The 25,980-nt window shown below is 47.8% G+C and overlaps 1 protein-coding gene across 1 annotated transcript in view; it reads right to left on the bottom strand.

Annotated features, from left to right (window-relative positions):
- Positions 1–23,412, bottom strand: part of PHGDH (phosphoglycerate dehydrogenase) — a 172,420-nt gene extending 149,008 nt beyond the window's left edge. Inside the window, exon 1 of the mRNA XM_069651768.1 lies at positions 23,032–23,412. Coding sequence (XP_069507869.1) covers positions 23,032–23,172 — 141 coding nt within the window. The 5' untranslated portion in view covers positions 23,173–23,412. The remainder of the gene's footprint in view (positions 1–23,031) is intronic.
- Between the last annotated feature and the right edge of the window lie 2,568 nt (positions 23,413–25,980).

Raw genomic sequence — 25,980 nt, 5'->3', positions numbered from 1 at the left:
CTTAACAAAATTCTGCAGAAAAATGCGATTGGGCCACTAATTTTGAGAAAACAGAGAAACTGAAATTGCTATAGACGTTTGTGCAACTGAATTTGCCATACAAGAGCCCTCAGTCTTATATAAAGCGGACTCCTCCTAAAATGAGGCATACATTTATGTTATTTCGGCTTGATAGGCTGGAAGTTATGGAAGTGAAAGGTGCCTCATTAGGTATCCTTAGGGTCAATCGCGGTACCGCATTTGTTCCGAGACCAATGAAATCGAACCCACTAGGCATGCCTTGACCTCATGTCAAAGCATGATTGAGCCATATACATGATACTATGCCAACCATGTTGAGGAACTGCTTACCATACAATCCACACAATTTTGAGCCTTGAACATTGGAAGTAGATTTACGTAATTTTAGATGTGCCATCGGTTGGCAATGGACTATATCCTTTGCATTTGATACATGGTTTTTCTTTTTCTCTTCTTACTCACTGATCATATAATCCCACTATTGGGATTATATGATTGTGATCTAGGACTATGACATTTTAAAGAGATGAAATTGATTTAGATGTTATATGAATTGTGTGTTTATGTTTTTTTGAGGTAAATTAATATTTATGCATAGATACATACAAGGGTCTTGCATGTATAGATAGGTATTGTACGGGGGAAAGTATGTGACTTACTTTCTCTTCATTTTACTTCGTCTTTGTGTGTTATGAAATTTGACTTCTTTTAAATTGTGTCAAAGTTTTATAACTAATTATACAATAAAAAATAAAACAATCAATATAGGGCAGTATTTTCCCTAATCTTTAGTCATTTTTCAAAAAAAAAAAAGAAAAGATGTACTTTAAGTGTAAAAAAATTCCTGTTCAACATCAGCAAAATTCATTACAAGCAAAAACATTAATAAAAAAGAAAAATAAAGAATGGAATTTAAAAAAAAGTAGGCTGTATAGAAAGAATAATTTCATTTAATTAGTTGGCTAGTTAAGGATAAATTTAATTTGGTAGGTTGGACAGAGTCGGGGCAAAGCTCATCAATATTATGTTCTTGCCGTACGTGCCACAGCTGCAGAAGTTCTTACCCAGGTAGACACAATAAAATTATTTAAAAGGCCGTCACTCCCTTGGAGTCTTCCCTCGCTAGATCTCTTCTCTGAATCATCCCACTTCATCTACCCATTTCCCTGCTTCTGAGAACAGGGTCTAGGGAGCTCAGGAAAGTGGCCCCTGCATTGTACTCAGTAAGTCTCCTCCATGCATTACACCCCCTCCTGGAGTAGAGTCCACGACAGTCTCTGATTCAATGAGATCATGACGACAAGCATCTATTGGCAAGGAGCATGTTTGCAACTAGCAGATCACTAGCTGCCCTTTATATAGCACTAGACCCAGAAACACAGCAGTTGGGTTCTTTTTTGCACCCGCTTTAAAATCAGAATTATCCCCAAAACACAAACTTGAGGATCATGCAGAAGAGACCGGCCGCGTAAACCTCCAAGTACTGAGGCTTCCCTCCACCAAACAGTCACCGCTGGAAAGGGCCAACCAAGCCACAGGAATCTGGATTCCTCACCACTGCACTCGGGTCACGTCACAAACTCCCCTGGAGAGAAACGCCAAGTAGTGGTATACAATCGCTCCTGCACAGAAAGCAGAAATTTATTAATTTAGACCTCAAAATAAAGGGCACTGACCTGATGAAACCAAATTTTTTTACCCAACTCACCTGATTGTTTTGGCCCACAATTCCACAACCCATCTCACTCCAAACCAAGTCATCCTGCATCCCATAGACAACAAACCTTGTATACGTTGATCTCTCTATTAACTCCTCAAAGACTGTCCAGCATTTGCAGCAATAGGGATGTCTTTAGCAAATTAGGAGGCTTTGGCTAATAGTAACCACACACTGTGCGTACCTTGTAATATGCATTATACTGCGAGGTTGCCAGCCCATATTCTGCCTGAAACATCTTGAACATTCACAAGCCTTACATCTCAGGAGAGCTGTCCCCATGTTGTACATTGCAATTAAGCCCATTGCCTTCTCTCCGTGATATTGAGAACCCTGAGGCTTTATAATGCATTAGGCTAAGAGGCCCCAGCCGATATAGAATTGTGATATGCAACTTTCTGTGGAGGCGATGCCATATCCAAGTTACCCTTGTCTAAATTACCACTGTATACATCTTCGATCTTCACCGCCCATACTGCGGGTCCCCCACTAGCCTACACGTACAGATCCTGGCTAATAGCTCAGATTCCGCAGTCCATTCCGCAGCACTAAACCATTCTACAGCATGTTAAATCTAAAATACAAAGCAATTACCCTTCATTATCTGGGACCACCCATTCATACAAAAGATTGAAGGTGGCAAATGCTATCCACGAGACTCCACCTGCCTAAAATCGGTGACTTGAAGATACTTTCTTTGAATATTTTCTTAGAAAGGAGCATAGCCAAGGACTAAACCGAGCAACTAGGTCCAATTATAATTTCCTGTAATATGGTGTGAACTGAAAGTATAAAAGCTATCCCAAGATTTCTAAAGGAGTGCGGGACCCAGTAGATAACCAACTGAATTTCCTCTTCATGTCCCTTCCGAGAACATATAGACTTCTGCCAATTGATCAGTGATTCAGAGACCAGATTATACTGCACCATACCCACCAGCATCTCAGGAAATGTAGGCTGTGGGTCCCACACAAACAGTTAAGGTCATCCTCGTACAAGGAGACCACCTTAGGTTCCCTTTACAGCAGAATATCCTTTTCCAAAGCTTCCATCTCAGAGCGGCCATCAATGGTTTGGCTGTAAGGACAAATAGCAATGGAGAAAGTGGGCACTATCGCGGTCTTCTTTGTAATGCCCTGTCGCAGTTTACTACGCCATCACACTCAACTCAGGGAGTTCCTTTCCCCCCAATGAATGTGGCGCACAATAAATCAATATGATTTTGATTCGGTTAAGTTTGGTAAGGTCTCCAACCCGTCTCGCACCCAACCCCAACAAGTGCCCGGTGTCACAATGGACTAAGAACCAGGCCAATGGGTAGTAAGAATATATGTATTAATTTCTTTTAACCAAATTTGACAGACTAACATCAGCCACCAGTGCTGTGGCAACACAAGAACAAAAATTACTTAAAACGGCACCAACACTGAGATACGCAACGGCACCAACACTGAGATATGCAATCACAATTTCCCTTCAAATCACCCAGCAATACAGACACACCATGAGTGCTGATTTGGTTATAATACTTTCTCCCAGCAACCCCAACCTTCCGAAAAATCAATTAGACTTGACCCCTCTGAATTGAAGGCAAGTGGCAGAGAGTGGTAACACAATGGGAAAATCGTTTTGGGATTAAATTCTGATAAAAATGCACTCTTTAAAAAAAGGGACAAAATCATTTTTTTCCTTTCACTTCTTACCCCAGATGTAATATTAGGGACAGAAAAGCAATGGGGGAAATTTGGTTTGCCACACCAAAACAGAACAGGCAGGGCTTTCTGGTTTTGGTCAGAGCACAATGGGGAATTTTGTTTTGCACCCTGCACATGCAAAAGGCATTACCAGGCTTCACACTTCTGATTTAAAATGAAGGGGGATCAATGGGGAATATTGTTTTGCACCCTGCACACTCACGTGGAAACAAGGTTTTGGGATTAATTCTTCTGGCAAATGTTTAGGTCTACATCGGCTCAAAAACGTACTGGAAAAAGCTTGTTGGTTTCGAATGCCAACAAAATGCATCCCGTGATTTCTAAAGGGGAATTAACCGATTTACTTTAATTAAATATGCTAAGGAGCTACACAGACAAACAAGATATTTTGCTACGGGGAAATAAACTAGCTCAATACTTGAAAAATGCAGGGCCTACACAATATATGTCTTTGTGGATAGTTTTACTTACAGGAGATGCCTTGGAATGGGCATCAGGGAATAGCAGGGCAACGCAAGGGTGTTCATCAAGGATAGTCTCCTCAGAATTCTCCAAGGGGTACCAGTCAGCTTCTATGTCTCCTGGTTCCTGTCTCCAATGCAAGATTTGGGCCCTTCTGGTTAGATGTTTCTCGCAAGAGTTCAGCATCAGGTTGCCTCCCGGAATAAGTGAAAAAGCCTAGTTCTAATGCAAACTGGTCTACTTATAGGGCAAATGATATCACAAACTGGTCAGGATTCCTGTGAAAGGGATTGGTTGGTTTTCTCTACCCCCACATCCCTCCTGTGTTCTAATAGGACAAGAAGATCAGGGGTGTGAGTTGGACAGCTGTGGGAGGAGAAAGCTTAGTCATTGCAAACCGACAGTGGGCTCGGCCTGTTGAAAACTAAAAAATAAATCTATCAACATGACAAGTACCCTCATTTTTCACATCTTTACATGTACAAATATATTTTTAAGAACTACATTTAAGGCAAATCAGATGATGCTAATCTGAAGTCGGCACGCTCTTCCTATGCAGAGTTAAGTTTTTTCTTCATTTACTCAGGAGCCATATCAGTGAAAAATATGCCACTTCATAGTTCCCATGTTAATTTTGTCCTTCACTCTCACACTAACTTTCAAATATCTTGGCATCAAGGGAAGGCCCACATCAAATGTTCATTTATGACTTTAGTTATGTTTACGACACAAAAAAAAAAATCGGTTTAGCATGGTTCAAAGGGGGATACTGTCACCTTTAATAAAAGTCTGGAATGACGGTTGTGGCCCCTACACTGCCCCTTTTATGCAATAAAATGTATTTCTCCGTTAAACTGCAGTTTTCCCCCCTTTGTTCTCTTAAGTGTGATCAGGATGTTGTGGTTTACCATGTCAAAGGCAGAGGAGCGGTCAAGAGAAATGAGGATAGAGGGGGTGTTAGTGTCACGATTTAAGAGCAGGTCCTCCTGGGTTTTCAGAAGAGCAGTTTCTGTGCCTCTGGATGCTCTAAAGCCAAACAGATGGCCGTGGAGGCAAGCAGCAGATTCAGTGTGGAGGGTGATCTGAGCGATAGCCATCTTCTCTAGGAGTTTGGGGTGATGGAGATAGGGCATTCGTTTTCTGGAATGGAGGAGTCGGCAGATGGTTTCTTAAGCAGAAGGTCCACAAGGGAGTGCTTGAGAGAAGTTGGGAAAAGTCCAGTTGCAAAAGAGAGATTGCAGGGATCAGCCAAGGCTGGAGCAAGAGAGTCAATGGTGTTCTTAATGATTTTGGAGGGCAGGGTTCCACGTGTTTGGATGAAGCCTTCATAAACCGGGACTTGTCTGGCGACCTCATCAGGTGTGACGGGAGTGAGAAGAGAGAGTGGTGGAGGGACAAAGGGAGGCTCCAGAGGTGTTGGTGTATGATGTGGTGTGGAAGTGAGAGGAAAGGATGTCTTGGGTTTTTGTGGTGAAGTGTGCAGCCAGGGCCGAGCAAAGGTCCTGGGTGGGTGAGCAGAAGAGGAGGCTGCTGCAGGATTGGCCAGTTCCTTATAGACTTTGAAAGGTTTGGCCGTGTTTGATGCCACAGAAATGCAGGCTTGAATAAAGATTATTTTCTTGGTGTGGCTGCAGAGTTGATACTTCCGTTTAAGGGCAGCCAGATCAGAGTCGTACCAAGAGTTGCAATTTTTGGAAGGCTCAGTCGGACCCTCAACACAGGGGCAAGAGTATCAAGGGTGTTAGAGATAGAGATTGAAGTTAGCGAGAGCTGCGTCAGGGTGGCAGTCAGCCGTAGCAGTCGGAGAGTAGGTGAAGGATAAGGGAGCCAATGTCACTATTTTCATGAGTCTGGTGACTTTGAGACCAAGTGGCCGCACCAGCACCAGGTGTGCCGATGCAAGGGGAGAGGAGAGCTTCAAGTGTGAGGAGAGAAGAGAGTGGTCCGTCCAAGAGAGGGAGGTAGTGAGACAGATGTTGGTGGAGATGACAGCATCCAAAGTGTGGCCCACTATGTGCGTGGACGCAGAGAGTAAGATAGAGTGAGAGAGAATCGCATAGGTTGCGGAAAGGTGCTATGGAGTCAGGAGAGTCCAGATGGATGTTGAGGTCACCCAGCAAAAGGAGTTGAGAGGAGGAGGAGGATAGTAGAGAGGAGGTCAGGTCAGCCCAATCCGAGAGGAAGAGAGTGTACTGTCCTGGTGGCCGATAGAAGGGGGCCATAAGGAGAGAAGATTTAGTGGAGGTTCAAGTGTCTGAAAGTGGGTGTCCGCCATGACGTTTACGGATGCACTTTTGTCAATAAGTGCTGGGATTTCTTTTTTTAGTAGGTTTACCGCTTGGTTTGGCGCTTCTTTTTCTGTTGATTGTCGGCACGGATTAAATGAAAACACTGTCCTCCTCCTCCAAAACAGTACCTGTGTCCCGTTGGGCTTCTTCCACAGCAGTGACCTGGGGAACATTGCATTGGACCGGTGCTCTCAGACGGTCTCTCTCTCTCTTGAATGGGTCGCAGGGGCCTGTGCCCTGCACACACTCGCAAAGTGTTTCTGGATGCCACACCTGCTGCAAGTGTACTTTAGCTGGGCACTCGTTCTGGTAGGTCATAGCCAAATTGGGCGCATGCCACATTGTTGGCCGTGCAAGGCTGTTCCCTCCTCTGCCAGGAGTTTCTTTTCCCCACCTCTGCCAGACGGTTGCCTGCCTAAAGCAACACATTCTCAAGTTTCACTAAATTGAGCACCGATTCCATGTGAGATGCCCTAGCGTCTGCAAACTCTTGGGAGAGTCCCACTTCTAAAATGTGCTGTATGGTGGTGCCCGGTTCGCGAAGGATCTGTCCCCGCATGTGGAAGCGAGGTGGCGCAAGCACCCATGCTAGCCGTCCAGACTCTCACCAGGTTTTTGTGTTGCTGTTCACATGTTGAATTTTTCGGAATCCGTGTTCACCATGGGGGCGAAGTAGTCATTCAGGGCGGACATGGCCGCTGCAAACATGCCATCCACGGTGTACTGCCGGGCCTGCAGAGTAGAGTAACATAGATTTACCGGCCTGGTCACCGAGTTCACAAGTCGCGTCAAAGTACATGTGCAGTCGTTTGGCCCACATGCGCCATCTAGGGCCTAAGGTGGCAAGGGAGCTGTCTGCATCAAACTCAGGAATGGGTGCCAAGGACCCTTGCAATCAAGGAGGGGGGGGTGTGATCTCCCTCTTGGGGGTGCTGCCCTATCGTCATCAGACATGGTGTGGGTGCATGTTCAGACGGTAGACCAGTTATCAGGGATCCAGTAGTGTGCCTAACTGGGAGCTGCAACACTGTTGAGTTATTGGTTTATGGGCTCACAGGTACTCCTCCAGGAGTCGCAACCCATGCTCACATCAGTTATCGGTCCATCAACAAAACAGGGTCCCAGGACGCACATGCACTCCCTTTCCAGAGAGCAGCAACCCTGATGTGCTGGAGGAACCATCTGTGGCCGACAGGTTTACTCTGATGTAGGAACCATGGTGGATCAATTGGCTGGTGTCTTAAGTCCATCAAAGTGCTCCTTAAGGGAGTGTCCGCCAGTTTACGGTGTGCTAATCAACATGAGACGTCGAGCATGCTCTTACCAGCAAGATACTGGAGGGAGGCGAGCGCCTCTGCACGTGTCGTGCGTCGCAGTAACTGTGCTAGCCGGCAGTGGATAATGGCGTGGACTCACACAGCTCAGAACACTTGGCCGTCTGTAATCCAGTGTTACGTCCATCGCGGGGGGGCGGAGGGGGGGTTGGGGGAAGTGTAAGGGGGCAGGCGGATAATGAGACCAGGAGACCGTGCTCACACAGCCCCTGCTCGTGCACTACCTTGCATGCAGAGGCGGGGCTGTCTTTATTGGCGTGCGTGGTGATGCACGCCGTCACCACGCATAATCTTATCACATGACAGGTAAGATTCCACCAATCCTACTCAGTAAGACTCCAGTTTCTGTTTCTGGTGACCTCAAGATTCAAAAGTTGTCATGGCTAACTTGCTCTCTACAAACAAATAAGCTACCACACCACATTGTGTGGATATAGTGTGTAAAAAAGTGTGTTATGCACCGCAGTATACCATTATCCAAAGATTGCTTGTTGGAGACATTCAACCCCACAAACACACATACGTTATGGAAGAAGTTGGGTCACTGATTTAGGCCCTTAGGTGGCGCTTGCGCCTGCGCCAAAACCATTAGAGATGGGGAGAAATGGCATAGGAGGATGGACACACAGATTGTGGGTATTGTTTGGTTATTTGCCCACCCATTGACTGCCCATGCTAATCCCTGTGGCCAAACCCACCCAGTTTCGGCCCCCTCCCTGCGCAAAACACCTCATTGTGGGAACTCTTTGAGCTCGCTTTAAATCAAGCCTTATCAAACTTTGCACTCATATTGCCTCCTAGTGTTTATTCAAAGCAGTCTTCTGAGAATGCACGACTTACTTGGAGCTGTAAACCTGCTCCCTGTGCAATAGAAATATATCAGCAAGGCCTGGCTTCAGCCACTCAATTTATAAGCACTAGGCATGTCCTTCACTGAAGTCCTGTTAAAATCAAGCATTGGCAAAGCCAACAGCTTTGTCTTGTCTATATTTATTAGGCATTTGCCAGGCACTGCCATCCGATGCCCAGATACTCACCATTTTGCACCTACTTTCATCAATGGCCAGGTAATGCAACAATGGCAGTGCCTTTCCCATGCCTACACAAAAGCCCAAATGGTTGGCACTGCCAATACTGGTTTGCTACAGTCACCAGTTTCCAGGGGCAGGTTACTTTCTCAACCCCTGCATGTTTGGTGAAGTGACCCGCAAATCTGAGACAAATCGGATTTCACTGTTCATCAGAACTGGTTGCACTCTGGATGGAACACCTGAGATGCTGAAATTAGCCAGAAAGCTTAACAAATAAACAGTACTGACATTTTCAGGTTTTCATTTATCTCCTCAAATATCAGCGTGGGTGTTGAGACAGATGCACATTCCAACAAAGCGTTTCGGACCCGTGGTTCTTCATCAGGGCTGGCTCCTTGATGATCCCAGCTACAGGTTTTGTCTGGAGTATGAGATCATGAAAATTGATGACCTGTGTAAAAGTTTTACCAGCAGGTGCGTTGCTCAAACCACGTGGGGCAACCCGCAAGTTGTCTTAATGCTGCTGGCCGTGGGCGGTTGCACGGCCAGCAGCAAGAAGACAACTACATTTTTTTGTATTGCTCGTAAATGTTATTGCTTTATTATTCTCATGTAGATTGTAGGTTTGATTTAAATGGTCAATGTGTACAAAGTTAACTTGCAACCAAAGACATAATAAAACAAAAAAACATTTTTTTTTTGCCAGAGTCCCTCTGGTTTTTGGGTTGGGCAGACCTGGTGCTCGCTCCTCCTCTCAAATTAGGCAATATGAAGGCATGGTCTCAAAAAGGCCTGCTATCTTACGGGGTCTAAATCCATCCAAAGTGCACTGTAAGGGTTAACGGACGTCGAGGGACAAGACCAGGGGGCTGCCCTAAAGACTTCCACCATTGAGAGACCTCCTCTCTCGCCCACTAAGTCACAATGCCCAGAGTAAAACAACCCTCAGATCTCAGTTAGGGGAACCTGCTGCTGCTCAGAAGCCAAAATTATGATTTGCCTAACGCGCAGAGTTAAGGTAGCAGTGGTAGGCTTCTTGCCTTTGTGCCCAATTCCAAAGTCCATAAAGAGGGCATTGTTCAATGCGGAAAAGAGGGGCTCTAGGTAAATAAACCCAAACCGCCATCCCTATATCCAGCAATGAGCCAACTGACCAGATGATGCAACTGAGGAAACAGTTATGTTCTTTGAGCAAAGAAAAAGCAGGGAAGACCTTTAGACTAAATCAGGAAAAGGGGTACCACCAAACCATTAGGAAGATAACTTAGATAATGTGAAAGGAGGCGGGCCTTCAATTATCCCATGTGGCCAGCCAATGTAACGGCTGCCAAAGAGAAGACTTTAAATAAGAAACACTTCAGGACCACTTCTGAGGGAGTTTTGATTGGAGCTGGCTCTTGAGAACTAAGGGGAGATCCCAAGCTGGTACGTCTGAGAGGGTGGAAGGGTGAGGAAGATGGAACCTAGGAAATACACAGCGCTGAAGTCGGAGATACACGCTGGGTGACAGCATCCGCCCACTTTCTTCAGAGGACGACGCTGTCCCCTCCCCGCCCCCTCAGATATTTTAGAAGCTGTGTGTAAAATCAGAAACTGTCCGTTTTGAATTTATGCCGACCTTGGGTTTCAAACTGCGGTCGCCCTGTTCGCAGGCCGGGCGCTTCACCAGATTACCTGATGAAAAATGACCAACAAATGCAAGTTCCATGGAAAACATGGCTATTGATTCTTGGAGTTTAAAACATGCACACCTTTTACCGTTTTCAAAACGGTATTACAAGAAAATATCATGTCTGTGTTGATTTAATGAAAGGCAAATGCCATTCGCCCTGTGAAATGTGTATGGTTATGCAAAACCAATTGAATGAACTTTGCATATTTCACCCGGATATGCTAAAATCTGGTGACACCACATCCCACTGCACATAATCGACTTTTTTTTTCTGCACTTGACCCCCAGCGAGAGGCAAATTGCTCAATATGGAAAATGGCTCTGAGCAAGGACTGTACAAAGTCTTGCATCCAGACAACTACATTTTTTTGTATTGCTCGCCCCAGCTATCCCCAAAGGCCATCACTACCAAACAAGGGGCACGGGGGACACCCATGCAACCCCCATGTTTGGTAGTGAATATCCAATGTGATTGTTTTGAATATGGTAATGGCCGAATTCAGCCAGATGTACCATACAATCAATTCGAGCCTAACAAATTGGGTGCTTCCTTACAGAGTCAGCAAATGCGCCCCTCTCTATTCATCCCCCCCCCCCCCTCTAAGCTCCTGTTAGCTAGTAGTGGGAGGAGATGAAATCGGAGGTAGAGGATAAATCGTATAAGTGAAGGGAGCCGAAGTGAAATTAAATTAAGTATCTTCTCCGGGAGTCCCGAACAAACCCTGGTGTGTGTATATATCGTGTATTTGCGCCTCTCTGCCAACCTGCTCAAGGAAGTGCAGCGGTCAAATGTGCGGGTCTTCATATTGATCCTGCTCAGGAATACTGGAATATCGAGCATCCCGGAGCCAGGAAGATCAATGTCTTGTTAATGGTTAGTCACCGTGGACTCAAGATCCCTAAACCAAGTACTTCTGGAAAAACGGTCACTATGACCTTGCGTATTGTACAGCACGGCATCTGTAGAACTCCAATTAAATTTAATTTCAACCCATGTTGAGGAGGGGTTTTGTCGCCCGACACAGGTGTAGTTTGGGTGACGTGAGCCAGTCGGGGGGAGAGGGGGCGCGTTCTGATGTTTCGCCCTGTGCACCAAGTTGGCTAGAAACTGCCCTGTTGGCAGAGGTTAGTATGCTTGTGTAGGAGCTGGCTTTTTTACAGTAGTTTGTGATATGGCGAGTCAGGTTAGCGACGATTGCAAGCTTGGATCCATCACATGAAAGCAGCTGGCGACCCACAAGAGCAGAGTCTGGACTGGATACATATTGCCATAGGGTACAGAGAGGCCAGGCCGAGTTTCTCATGGGGAAGCGACGCAGAAGGAAAGCGCCGGCCTTGCGTAAAATGTTTCTTGAACAAACAATGAAGCTCCCTGTGCTGACGGCACCAAAGTCCCCAGCAAGAGGCCGTCTGAGCCCTGAACAAACACTGTACATGTCCCATGCATCTTGTGCTTACTCATTTTACTGTCATGGTGGGAACTAACCCTGGGGAAGTCTGCTTGTGGAACAACCCCCCCCCCCTTTCTCAGCTTGGGGCTCTGACCAACCAGTCTGTGCGGTTGATCAAATCCCCAGGCAGAAGGAGGGAGGGCGTGAGGTAGAGAAGCAAAGGGGGGGGGGGGGGTGTTCAGCAGGCAGCAGCCGCCATCTGCATATTAGCTGGCCTCGAGAGTGAGACTGCAGGGGCTGCCCTCTATATCACCCCCGCCCCCAAAAGCCCTGGGGACTGCATATGAAAGTCTCTCCAGACATTTCCCTTCCCGCCCTCCCTCAAGGACTTCGGTTTTTGGCACAGCATTTAAACAGCAAGCTCTTTATTAGGGATGGAATAGCCTTCGTTTCCAGGCAAGATCATAATAAATGTTAACGTTTGAGTGTCAAGTATTACAGGGGCATTTTGCTTCGAAATTCCAACACAAAAACTCCAATTACGGAAATTGGAATTTAAGGCAATTAAAAAATCACAAAAAAGAAACTTTACAAACTGGTTCACTAATTTTCATAGGTCTATTTACAACGCTCAAAAACGGTTTCCTATGTACGATTACGGGCATCGTGTCTCGGTGAAACAGCGACTACAAGCGGGAGGCCTAATCGCAGTATCTTTAGTGTCTTTCAATCTCGAAAAAACGCTTGCAAAACCCAGGACATTGTCTAGCCTCACGTTGCTTTGACTTATGGCACTTGTAGAATTCGAAATAAAATGGGGAAAATAAAGCTTCTATCATACCCACTCTCCTTCTCCCCCTCTTCCCAACTAATCCTACACACCCTCCCTGTTTGCAGATCCGCCAGAGCGCCAGGGGACCAATTCCGTTGGTGACGGTGCGCTATACAAGTACCGCTAACATAACTCTTTTTGCTTGACATCTGTGAAGAATCCTGTGGATCCCTCACTAAATCCCTGCCTGTACTCTTCTCCCCAGGTGGCCAGGGGAGGGCAGACGCTTCCTGATCCCAACCCGGGCATGGTGTACTGCAGGAGGATCACAGGGGGGGGGGGGAGACAGGGCCCAGGATAGTGAGGAGATTCCATGGGACGAGTCACAGCATTTTCCCCTCTAACAGGGAGATTCTTACCACTATGACAGAAGTAGTTATGGCTTGTTTACCTTCTATCATCTTATATTTAACCAAAGGTTGTAACACCCAAACCTATAATACCAAAAGAGAATATTTTTGGTTCTATCAAAGGTAAACTACAAGGAATAGCGAAAATGGTGTCTCATCCAAACCAACTTCCTCTAATAGAGGGTCCATAAGTTTTAACTATTACAAATACAAAGGGATTTACAGTTACAAAGTGTGAAAAATCCTAATTTTGGAAAAATGAACTACATGTCCCAGAGTCCCATTGGGACAGAGACAAAGAAGAGGGCTGAAGAGGAATGTAGAAGTAGAGGACAGGCAATTAGGCTCAACAGTCTTTGCCAGGGTCAGGCAATTAACACTTATAGCCTACACCTGAATGTAACTGCCCCACCTAAGAGGCATAAAAGGCTGCAGCCCGGTGGGGAAGGGAGAAACAGCAGGGAGAGAAGCTGCTAGGTTGGCAGTAGTAGTAGTAGAAGGACAAAAGCACAGTGTCAGTTCATGAGTAAATGTGAACACTTATGGACGCCAGGACAATTAGAGAGCAGATTTCACCTGCAAGTACAGAGGGCGTCCTGTGTCCACACACCTGCTTTTGCCGTGATTGCACTGAGAGAAACTCATTGAAAGTAAAGGTCTTCCCAGGTACGCCTAGTGGCTGTGATTGCAGAGCCATGCTGAAGACCGAGGTCCATAGCAAGAAGCAAGACAAGGGACAGGGGGTTGCCGCAGACTCCAAGTTGGTGTGGCAGAACCAAAGACATCCATGTTGAAAAGGGGTGTGGGTTTCCGTAGTGCCTAAAGCCGTAGATGAAGCAACAGAAGTCAGGCAGCCGAAGCAACCCGTAACCATAGCATTTCTGAAGTCGGTGAATGAAGCTCAGCGTTCAGATTCACTACTAAGCTCTTGCTGGAAGCCGTTACCAGCTTTCAAGTGGCTCGCGTAAGAAGGGAAGCGAGTAGAAGCTGTTCGTCGTTGTGGAAGTTTTTCTGCATAATGGAAATGCATCAAGCGCACTTTGATTAAAAGCTACAGTGCTCGCGTATGAAGAAAAGCTTTTCTTTTCCATTGTTGAAAGCTATATTTGTCTGCAATTAAAAAAGGGAGAACCTTTTTCGAAAGGCTCAGAAAAGTGTGATGCTACCTTTCACAAGTGTTACTATACTTTACGGCATCTGAGGAAGGTCGCGTGTGACCAATTACAAATCTCTGACTGGAGTAGAAAAGTATCTCTGTGTAATACAAACTCTTACAGACAGTGGAAGCGGAGGATATACCTGAAAGAGTTGACGTGTGTAGCTAAAAGCAATTTTCCTTTTAAGACTGAGCCTTGTAACTTTAAGAACGAACATTCTTAACAGTAGAAGTTGTTGTATGCATAATGAAAACAAGCAATGCCCACACCAAGAAGCGAACCCTTTCAGATCGAAGACAACCCTGTTTGAAAGCAATACAACTAACATGAACAATTATTAAGGTCCAGTATCCTCTTACACAAGTGAGATGTGGTTATTTGAAGCTAGTAGTGTGGCACTACAGCTTCAAGTTAGCGGCTGGAGCCAAATAGTTGGAAATAAAGCTGGGGAAGGGAATTCATTGGCTGCTAGTAAGAGGATTAACCTGAAGTGGCAGTAAAGCAGACTGAAGAGGCAAAGAGGATGCCCATTTCATAGAATATAGAAGAGTGCCTCGCCTACCTGGAGAGGTCAAAATATCTTGTCTTTAACATGCTTGACTATTCTTATATTTAAATTTGAAAAAAGTACCAGAACTGTGGTTGGGTATAAGACTTTCAGCAGATGACATATTACTTTGCCTTGGCTGCACTGAGACACGCATTAATAGGTTGAAGGTGAAGTACTTTCCATGTGCACCTGGTGGCTGAGATTGCAGAGCCAAGCTGAAGACTGGTGCCCGTACCAAGAAGCAAGCCGAGGGACAGAAGAGTGCTGGAGACTCCAAGTTGGCATGGCAGAACCGAAGATACCCGCGTTGTAAAGGGGTGTGGGTTTCCAGAGTGCCTAAAGCTGTAGAAAAAGTAACAGGAGTCGGGAAGTGTTAGGGAGAATTCTCTTATAAGCCTAATTTCCCAAACCTAGTGAGTCCCCCAGCAGCTTTGCTGGATTTTTGGGGTTTGTTTTTTTCTCCTGCTAAGAGAGACTCTTTTACTCCCACTCTTAGGCATGATTTGGGGTATGTCTTTGACTTGTTATGTGCTTATGGGCTATGGGGTTTCTTTTTACTCCATAGGGTATCATCTGTTTTTCTGGTATGTGTGTTACACAGCACCCTCAGTGCAGTAACACTGAGGTGTCACAGTGACCCCCAAACAGACTCCATACCCTGGGATTGACTACTGTCTCCCAGGGCATGTAAAGTCATTGGCTTTACTAGTCCAAAATTGTGAACAAAACCAGTACAAACCATCATATTGTGGAAGTACTTGTAAGGGGTAATTCGATTGCCCCTGGGTCTGTTTTCGAGGGGGCCCTGTCCCGTCCCCCCTCGTCGAGTTTCTGGTTGGTGGCAGTGGTTACCACGCAAAATATTCCACCGGAATATTCTCTATGGGATTTTCCCATTGATTTTAAACGCACCACTTTTTGGTGCAATGTTAAAGATACCGCCGGTTTATTTATTTAATATTAAATCACCGGTTGTGTCTTTTTGCCAGAACTCGATTCTAAAATGGCCTTTGTGTCCGTCTCTGTAACTCTGACCAAGGTCGAGCCCTTTGTTCCACTTTTTTGGCGAGCTTCTACACAGAAGCCCCCAAATGGTGCCACTCTGTCTGGGTTCCACAGGAGAGGTGGAGGGGGGAATTGGCACCCTGGACTGCGTTGCCTTAGCAACCCCAGTCGCACTCTACTCTGATTGGCTTAGCATGTGTGATTGACAGCTAGGCTGATGAATGGGGGTTTTGCTGCATAAAAGCAGGGCCTTTAGGACTGGAACTTCAGAAGTCGCCACAGGACCTAAGAATCCGAAGAGGGAAGAAGCTGAACCATCTGCAACGATTTCACCACCGGTGAAGCCCTGCTGCAACTACCTCACCACTTTCCTGATGACAAGAGAAGATCTGCTGGACGAGTCTTCTTCCTCTGAGCTGGTGGGATCAACCAGTTCGCCCTTTTCGCCTTCTAAAGATGTCTCTTGGTCGAATCGCCCGTGCCAAGCACCCCGACAGCCGGATAGCCAAGCTCACCACTTTTGACCGCGAATAAAAGGACCGCACCTTTTAATCGGGAACTCCGTGGCTGGTTTCATCCCTGTGCAGTGCAACGACTCCACGTTCCCTCCTCGACGAGATCTTCTCTTCCCCTGGTCGGAACCAAGAACTTCAACCACTGCCAGGAACAACTGCCCCCGCTGGAGCTTCCTTTCTCTTTAAGGTACTGTGTCCTGCCTGGCCTCCCTTTCTACAGATTGCTAAAGGTGACCCTTAAATCCTTGGCTTCTAAACTGGGTTGGCTCCAGGCCTTCTAACTATATCTTTTGCATCATCCCAACCTCTTTTGAACACTCTGCAAAGACTTTTAGTGCACTTTAAACCGTGTGATCCTGGGCACATTTCGCTTGACTCCATTTAAAGTGGGCCTGGCCTATGAACTTCGACTCTACAGTATAACCTGCCTTTCTCCCCTTGCTCTGAAGTTTTGGGAACTGTTTTACTTCTATGCTCTGCCTTTTTCTCTCCCTATAACTACATTATCAGAGTGCCATCTTGGTTAAGCGCTCACATCTGTTCTAACAAATAGTAGTTGTTTAACCCTGACTTGTCTGATAGTTATTAAGGGAGGTGTGTATACTTCACCTGACTGTTTTAACTTGCTTTTGATTGAGAATGCTACTATATGCCTCAAAGTGTGTTTTAAATAAATAACTATATACTTTTTATACAAAGCTCTGGTCAGTGTTTGTTTGCTCTACTGTGTTTTGGCCCTATTGTGTATACTCTACATACTGCCCTACTCTTCTTGAGAGAAGTCTGACTGCTCAGCCACAGCTACCAGGTAAATCTAGGTGGTGCAGACTGCTACCAATTGGGTTTACTGCTTACTCCTGTAGTCTTAATCTTTTTGCAGTGTTCCCCAAGGAAACTGCACAGGATTCTGCCTAACAGGAAGCCGAAGCTACCCGCATTTCAAACCAGTGGTGCTGCCTTTGGTACTCGATCAAACTCTTCAAACCTGCATGCTTGCATCTCAAACCAGCTCGATGCCACATTGTGCCTCGCAGAGCCCATCAACTGCTCAGCTTGAATCAACTGATTAGTGCCAGACCCCGACATAAACTGCTGGAGTGTCAGTCGCTGAATCGAACCAGCAGTTAAACAAATGACTCGACCATGTTCGACCACAAACTGCCATTTCGTCGATCCACACACTGGAGCATCAGGATCATCAATTCTAACTGTCGCCAACCGTTGACTGGGTCCATAGGAGCATCATTCTCTTACCCGACCCAGAGATAACCCCAACACGAACAGGCTGCACTCCGTACAGATCCTGGTAAGCACTCCAACCTGCATGACTCGAATGCCACTTCGAACCGTGCTGAGCACTGTATTTGCCTCGGCTCAATGCCAGTTCACGAGTTGGATCAACACAACTTGCTATAACCGAACTTGGCTCGAACCGCTCGCACAACAGCTTGAAGCCTGGTTCCATGCAATCAAACTGCAAAAAAGGTACTATTGACTTGACCACTTGGTCCATTCTAGGCCCTACAGACTGGTTAGGTCACTGATATCCCCTTTGCACACTAGAACATATCCTATTAAAGAACATTTAAAGGTTGTGGTTTTTACTTGCCTTTCACCCTCGATTCATTACTCCGAGTGATGCATCTCATTATTGTTGGTTACTCTGTGCTCTTTTCTCATGCAAGGTTTTCTATTTCGTTATTTTTGCATATGGTGGGTGTGATTAAAGTATATATATTTTATAAAGCCTTGATCGGACATTCCTTTATTTTGAACTGTTATACTTCCCTTTTTGGATCACTAATTAATCACCTTCACCCCCTCTTGAAGTATAGCCTTCCCACGGCCCACGTTACAACAAAAGGCGAAGGAGGTAGATCTCTTGACTGTGCCTGTTTTACCTTTATATTTGAGTTGGCTCTTGGTTTGTAGAAGTGTGAAGGCCGAGTAGGAGCTTTAGCCTCTACTCATCCTTATACTCCTGTAAATTCGTCACCAGTCATGAGGCCACCTCTAAAAGACGAAAGGCTTGGCGGGGGTCGGATTGGGAAATATGCACGTCAATCAAGGGTCAGGGGTGAGGAAGTCTGCCAGTTAGGGTTGGGAATTTCTGCCAGTCAACGGTTGTTAGATTCATAAGGGGGAGGGGGGAGTCGACACTGCACGGTAGTAGTGGCTGGGGAAAGATTTCACGGCGGGATGCAAGGGAGAGCAGTTCATAACATCATCTCCTCAAGGCGAAGGATTGAGGGGTTGTTGGGTAAAATAATGCTCAACATTCTAGGATGTAGTGCATAAGTAAGAACACTACTAATCTACTACACAGGGGATTTTCAATGGGTACAACATTTTTTATGAAATCCCTGTAGAATTGGGTGGGGACAAAGAGGCATAATGTGGGTTGGTGCTGAACCGTGAATGGTATATTATGTAGTTGGAAATACTGAGCTGATGAGGGATTGATGGGGAGGGGGGTTGGCTGAACTTCTATATGGGGTTGCTAATAGGAAACACGCGGTTAGAATAAAAGATTAAAAGGGAGGGACGGAACAATGCATGAATCGTGTACAAGTTATACGCCAACATCTTCCTTATAAGATCTAGATTGTGGTGATATAGGTTGCAAGGATCGTGGCCTGGACAAGGGATCAAAATGTAGGCACAAATCTTGGGCCAACTAAGAAGGAAACCCCTTGTGGTAAGAGCTGTGGGGGAGTCACACCGTGGCAGAGGTATAAGGTGCATCCATAGCGAAAAGAGCAGTCTGGAACCTCAAGGATAATGTGCAGTCACCAGTTAAAGTAACGGCACTCTGAGGTCCAAGAACGCAGAGAGGTCTTGGACATAAGGGGAAGCAGCCCTGCGAAAATGGGGTGTATCGGCCACTTACTCGCTAAAAATAGGCAAATGCCTCTGAAAAAAAAAATAGGGAGTAAAAATACTCCCAACAAAAAATGGGCGACAGACACACATGACCTTGTGCCCCTGCTCTCACCCACACAGCTCCATGGATATGTTCGGACCAGCTGTGCACGTATTACCACAGGAAGAAATTGATATTATTACTGCCTGATTGGAAGAAGTAAACATCTATCTTTTAATGGGTATGAATTACTAGGTGCAAAGAAATAATTACAAAAACATTTCCTTTCCCCAGTTAAAACATGTTTAATTGCTTATAAAATGTTCCCGTTGGGAATTGGACTTACATTTTTACTCCCTAAAAAAATAATTTCACTCCCAACTTTAAAAAATAGGGAGTAAAATACTCCCACTTCAAAATCTTATTTGGAGCACTGAGGGGGGGAAGGTTAGTTGAAATGTAAAAGGCCACGTGATGTGTGGGTGGGTACAAGCAAAACAATCACGAGACTTGTGAACAAGATAAGGTGTATGAGGTCATGAACCCAGAGTACAAATAAAGTGTATGAAGTCATATGGCCATGTTCAGTTTTTAAGAGATCATGAGACTTAAGTAACAAGAAATGTGTAAGAGGTCAAGAGACCTGTGCACAGTAAAGACAAAGAGCCGGTGCCACCCGGAAGAAACACATCATTCCACATGCAGGGCTCAGCCTGGACGCCAGCCAGAGTAGAACCCTGAGACTGAGTTGTCGAAACCGCTCACCAGTGAGTTTACTCCTGCCAAATAAAGCAGATGCTTCATCCTACCCACACAAAGCTATAAGACTCCTTTTTGGTGGGAGGATAGCTCTGGGGCTACGTGCTCACCTTGGAAGCAAGACGACACCGAGCACCACAGGTTCGATCCACGGGTCCGCGCTTAGAACCCTTCTGGGTATTAAGCACGTTATAAATAACCCACCATCTCATACAAGGGTAGGGAGGAGCATATGGAATTCCATGTAATGCTGCACCAGTCCATGGCATAGGGCACCAACAGGGCCAGGTGCATGGCGTCAGCACTCGCCCCCCTGGCGTCCACTTACTGCAGAGCAGAAGCAGCCCTGCCTGCAACTTTAGCTAGCTCTGCATGCATACATTCACCAGTATTCCCATTTATAGGGCGGGGGGAGCTTAAATCTAAAAATGATCTTGGGGGGGAAAAAAAAAAAATTTTTTTTAAAAAAACACTCTTCCTAAAATAGGTTTCACTCCAATGCAAGAATAATAGACACATTTGATTCTCTAGATTGCAACAACACCCAGTGTGTTCATTAATATAGCCTTATGTACTGAGGGATGGGTCATTATCGTGGGATAATGACCGACCTTCCACCAAAGTATGGCCCTGCCTCTGAAACTCCCGATTAATGCAGATATAAGTCTCTCAGCAACTCGGTTATACCCAAAGGGTGGTTAATGTCTACAACGTCTGCACTGTGCAGAGCTGGCGCCTTTCACGGCCCCGTGCTCTACTGAGGGGTGGCTAGCTAGCCCTGCGCCACCTCCACCGCCCAGATGTGGCTCCGCCCGCCGCTTCAGCACTAGCCAAAGGGGAAACGTGTGCCTTCGACGCGTTCAGGGAGTTCTCCTTGCAGCTCTGGGTGCAATGCACTGATTAGCGGGCCCGGCCTTCTCATTGGCTGCCCCCGTTCTGTGATCCCTCCCCCTGCGAGGGAGGCTCCACCGCTTTTCCAAAGGCTCCCGGCGTCGGCTGTTGAGAGCGTGAAACACAGCTGGCGTCTTGCATCAGTCAGGAGCGTGGTCCTGGCCGTGCGCGTGCCACGCTGCAGCCTCAGCCCTAGCCCACCTGCGGTCATCCCAACTCCCAGTGCCTCCGCCTTCCCGCGCCAACTCTCATCTGCGTTCTCCGTCTTGACCCACTTGTGCATGGCGCGCTTTGCTCAAAACAGACTAAAAAGAATTCTCCAGACCCGAACACGGCGTAGGTCACACGGCACTGTAGGATTCGCGCAAACGTTGCGCCGAGCAGAACACACCATGTCATTGACCGGTTTACTTTTAATTCTTTGACGCATGTAATTTGTTGAAAATGAACTGCAAGTCCCAGAATGCACACCAAAAATGAATAGGCCACCAACTAGCAATTTGACAAGTGGCTGATGTCAGTTGAATCTCAGACTTCCCTCCACAAGCATTGGCAAAGCCAACCATTCAGGCTTTTGCGTGGCCATGGGATAGGCATTTGCTGTGTACTGCCATAATGGTACGGCCAGGCCATGGGCTGCAACTACTTGGAAAGTGTTGCGAGTACCTGTTCATATGATAGCAGTGCCTGGCAAATCCCCATCTACATACATGCCAAAACTGTTTGCGTGGCCATTGCATTTACATCTGCAATGAAGCTATTGACTCAATGGAGACCGCTTAAAAATAACACTAGCAGGCCCTACAGTACATAGTTTGATGTTACTGTTTGACCAAGCTAACTCAAACAGTAGGATGCATTTTGGGTAAGGAGCGGTAGGTAGTAAGTAAGTGGGAACGGCCATAGACATTAGAATTGTATGAGGAGTGAATGGGTGGGTAATTACACTCACAATCTGTGTACCCACCCCCCACCTATCTGTACCACAATGCAATAGTTTTGGTTTATCAGGGGTGCTTCAGCAGGAGCTAATATTCACAATTAAAATTGCTTTTCTTATACTTGGAAGGTTTGCCACCTTGCTGATGGTTCAGGCCAGCAAAGCTCTCTCAAGACCTGCCAAGGCAGGACTGCAGGACCCGGGGGTGCCCACCCCAGTCTATGCCAGGCCCAGCATGGCAGTTCTGGGAGACATTCTCTAGCAAGATCTATGGTCCTGATGGATATAGGGGTGGAGGGCGGTACTACCTTTCCCAGGTCAGGCCTGCGGTATCTGGGGGGTGGAAGGGTATTCCTAGACTCTGGCTTTTACGGGTCTGTACCCCGGCCTGCACGGTGTGGCGGGCTGAGGCTCTATCCAGGACCCAAGCCTGACGCACAGGGTTTAGGGAGAGTGCCTAGGTCTGTGCCAGCTCGGCATAATGAGACCAACATGGGTTCTAACCCGAATCTGTGCCCAACCAGCGTGATAGTGGGGTGCATGGGTGGATCTATGAAAAGAATATAAGGTATGGTGGTGCATGGGGTCTCAAATGGGACTGTGCCAGTGGGCATGGCGGCACAGTGGTCCCCAACTGGATCTGTGCCATACATAATGTACAAAGGGGAGCAGGATACCTCAATCTTCAACAGGCATCCGACAGATATGGGGGTGCATCGATCCTTGCTAGACCCATGCCGCCTGCAGGCTCTTAGGAGTTCCTTACTGCACAGGTTTATTCCTGGTTCGGTAGCAACCCTACTGGGCATAATATGCGGGTGTCCTCACCTGGATCGGTGCCAGGCCACTGAAGGTCCAGTGGTGCAGGGATCTAGCAGAGAGATCCTCTCCTGCTTCTCTGCCGACCCTGGGGGGCTTGGCAGCAGAGAGTTCCTTAAGCATACACCTGTCCGTCCTGGGCAATCTGGAGTTGCAGGGGTCCTGTGCCTCTAGCAGACTGCCATGCAGAATCCGGGGTACAGAGGACAGCACCTGCATCTGTGCCAGGCCTGCAGTATCGGAGGACCAGCTGTCCTTGCCCGAGTGTGTGCCACGCTTGCAGAATGGGGTAAGCTGGGACCCCTTCCTGGGTCTGCAGAATCCCTACCAGGCTCCACCAAATCTGGAGTGTCTAGCTAGCACCCCTTGTGGAGCAGTTGGGGGGAGAGGGGGGGGGGCAGGTGCTGCGCCACCTGCACCTTAAGGCTTTTAGTCTGGGGGTGTAGTGTCCTTACCACGATTACTGCCAGGCCTGGGACCCAGGATTCTCAATGTGGGGCATTGAGCTGTGCACCTAAATTCTTCAGGGATGGGGTTGCAGAGTTCATAGCAAGATTGCGGTCTGATCTCTGGCTGTTGTCTCTGCCTGGGTTTGTGCCAAGACGTGTGTGTGGGGCGCAGGTGTCTTCATCTGGGTATATGCAATCGGGGGGGGGGGGCAGGGATCGCCCCCTGCATCTGGGCCAGGTATTGGTGGACTGGCACCGCAGGCTCCTTACCCTGATTTCCGCGACAAGCTGCTGCGCGCTTAGGTTCTGCTTCTCCTGCACCTCGATGCCCTGGGCCTGCAGGATCTGGCGGGTGCAGGGGTCCAGGCTGTCGCTGATGAGGACGCGGCGGATGTCGGTGAGCTGGGCCATGCTGTCGGGTAGGCGGCGGTGTTCCTCGGCTCTGCAGTCTGGCGGCTCTGCTGCTCACTGAGCCATGAATGAATTGAACGGTTCCAAACCCTGCAGAGATTCCCAGGATCCCCCGCGTGGATGTCATTGGTCAGAAGCCGAGAGCTCCGCCCCTCGCTCTCTTAATTTGCCCCACTCCTCCCCTCCCACGTTTTCCCGCTGCCTCGCTCTCTCTCCTCCTTTCTCTGTCTATTGCATTCTGTTCTACTCCCCTGCCACAATATCTCCACCCTCTTTGATTTTCCTATTCGCCTCCACCCCTTCACCTGCCCTCGTGAGCCGGGGGCGGGCGGCGGGGGCGGAGCGACCGCGGAGGCCCTATAATGACCAGAACAGTCGCACGACTCGCACCCCCAAGCATGTCAGCCTCTGTGTTGGCAAAAGAGAAGAGCAAGGTGTCCCCCAGCAATTTGACACATCTTGCATCCTCGGCTTTCATTTAAGAAATAACAAGTGCAGGAGGTTCCTTGTAGTCTGAGAGCAGCCACGACTACAACTCCCAGAATGCTTTTTTTTTGTTTAATAAACGGTCACAGGGATGGAAATCCACGGTCCTGGTGACAGTAGCAGGTGAGCGATGTCAATGCCTCCCCACAATGAAACCAGTTGAATAATTGTGGACCATTTTTTGAAGTAGACTGTTAAGTTCGCGGGCCCGCGGCCTACGCGCGGGGGCTGGAGTTGATCAATGGCTGCTTGGGCTTCCGTGTTACCACCATGGGAGAGACCCAGGGTGTGGGCCCTGTGACTTCCTCAATGATACCTGCCTCTTCTAGGGCCTTGAGTTCCTGCTCCACTTGTTCTCTCATGTGGAAAGGCGTTCTCCGGTGCCGGACGGCTTTCGGCTGCACTGTCTCATCAATATGAAGCTTGATGGTTTTGCCTTTCAGACAGCCTATGCCTTCTTGCAAGTCAGGGTACTGGTTCAGCATCTGCTCCACTTCCTTTTCATCGTTGACATGGCAGATGAATTGGACCACACCCAAATCCTCCGCTGCGTCCCCGCTCAGGAGGCTCTCAACACCTGCCTTCACCACATAGACTTTGGACCATAGTCTGTTTTTCCCGTGTCCCAGCGTGGTGCGGAACCTGCCAATGACCGGCAGGGGCTTTCGACAGCCGTATGCATATAACAGGGAGTCGGTGCTTTTCAGCTCTGGTGTAGGACTTAGGGTCAGGAAAATGCTTTCAGGCATGACGTTCACCGAAGCGCCTGTGTCGATGGTCATCAGAATGCACTGGTTTTGGATGGATACCATGCATTTGCTCCTTCGGGCGGCTTTTCTGCGAGGTCCTCGGTCTTGGCATAGTGCAGACACCATGTATACCTTCCTTCCTTTCCTGTCTGTGTCCTTGGAGGGGGCCTGCAGCATCGCCGAGATATCATCCCCTTCATCCTCCGTGGAAGAGCTGGCCACTGCGACCCTTCTGGCACTGGCTTGCTTCTTTTTCTTAGTCGCGGCCTTCTCCGGCTGGTTCTGCGGGGGCTGTATGGGGGTGTCCGTCGATCGGCATACCTTCGCGTAATGGTCCTTCCGGCCACATGCTCCACATGTGGTGCCTTGAGCAGGACAGTTGCGACGGCCATGTCGTGGGCCACCACACCAGCCACACTCTGTGGGTCCCGGAACGCGCGGTTGCCACCTGTTTTGGCCGTATCCACCACTGTTGTCATCTCTCGAGGGTTGTTTGTTGGTGACGCGGGCCACCATAGCCGTATTTAGAGCAGGTTGCAGCCTGTGTAGTGTGGCCTCCATGTTGGCCGCTCTGGTGTGTGCTAGTTCCCTCTGACGTCCTAGTTCAAGGATCCGCTGTAGGGGAATACCCTTCTCACTAAGTATCAGGCGCCTCAATTTTTCCGAATGAATCCCGTTGATGATCTGCCTCCTGATTTCCTTCTCCACGTTCGTGAATTCACAGGACATGGCTAACTTTCTCAGGCGGGTGTGGTATGCATCAAGGGTTTCCTCCGCTGCCTGTAAGGTGGTGCAGAAGAGAAATGTCTCATAGTCTGGGTTTAGTTGAGGGAGGAAGTGATCGGTGAGGGCGTCTTTCGCGCTTCGGTACCCATCCTGGCCATCATCAACGTTGAGGGAATTGAAAATGCGCAGTACCTCGTCACCCACGCTGAGTAGAAGGTGTGCCTTCAGTTTCCTGGGCGCAGTGATTTCTTTGCACTCCATCGCCATCTCGAACTTCTGGATCCACAGCTGCCATCTGGGTCCGCATGACGACGGATCCGTGAAAGGGTCAAACGGCTGGACCAGTGTCGACGAAGTGCCTTGTGTTCGAGGTGGAGGTGGCGTCATGGACAGGTTTGCTGCAATTCTGGACGGCGTGGAGGGCCCAGGCGTGGATGCGCCGGCCGCCATGTTGGCGTGGACCTGATCCGTGATGTCGCAGTTGTCTCTGATGGCCACCCATGCAGCGACGTTGGGCCTACCTTGGAGGTGCCGCCGTATCCAGGCACCGTGTTACGACTCAGGGCCTGGCATTCCCTACACGCCGTGATGCTGCTCCCTTGTGCTGGATGTTCGATGCCACCTGGTTTTCTCGTTTCTGGAGTGAAGAAAAATGGACTTGGTGGCAGAGAGCATGAATGGATGAGGTAGGCAAAAAAAAAAAAAAAATTTTTTATTTTTTTTATTTTTTTTTTTTGGGTGGGGGGGTCACGTGTGTGATGGCACCCCCACCGGGTGTCCAAAAATTTAGCCGATGGCTGTGTGGCGTTATTGTGCTCTCCGAGCACCGAGCCTTTCGTGAGATTCG

Source organism: Ambystoma mexicanum, chromosome 3p (genome assembly GCF_040938575.1).
Source record: "Ambystoma mexicanum isolate Mex_15411 chromosome 3p, UKY_AmexF1_1, whole genome shotgun sequence".
NCBI classification, from domain to species: domain Eukaryota; kingdom Metazoa; phylum Chordata; class Amphibia; order Caudata; family Ambystomatidae; genus Ambystoma; species Ambystoma mexicanum.
Note: the sequence above shows the minus strand (reverse complement) of the source record. Positions and strands in the feature narration are given on the sequence as shown.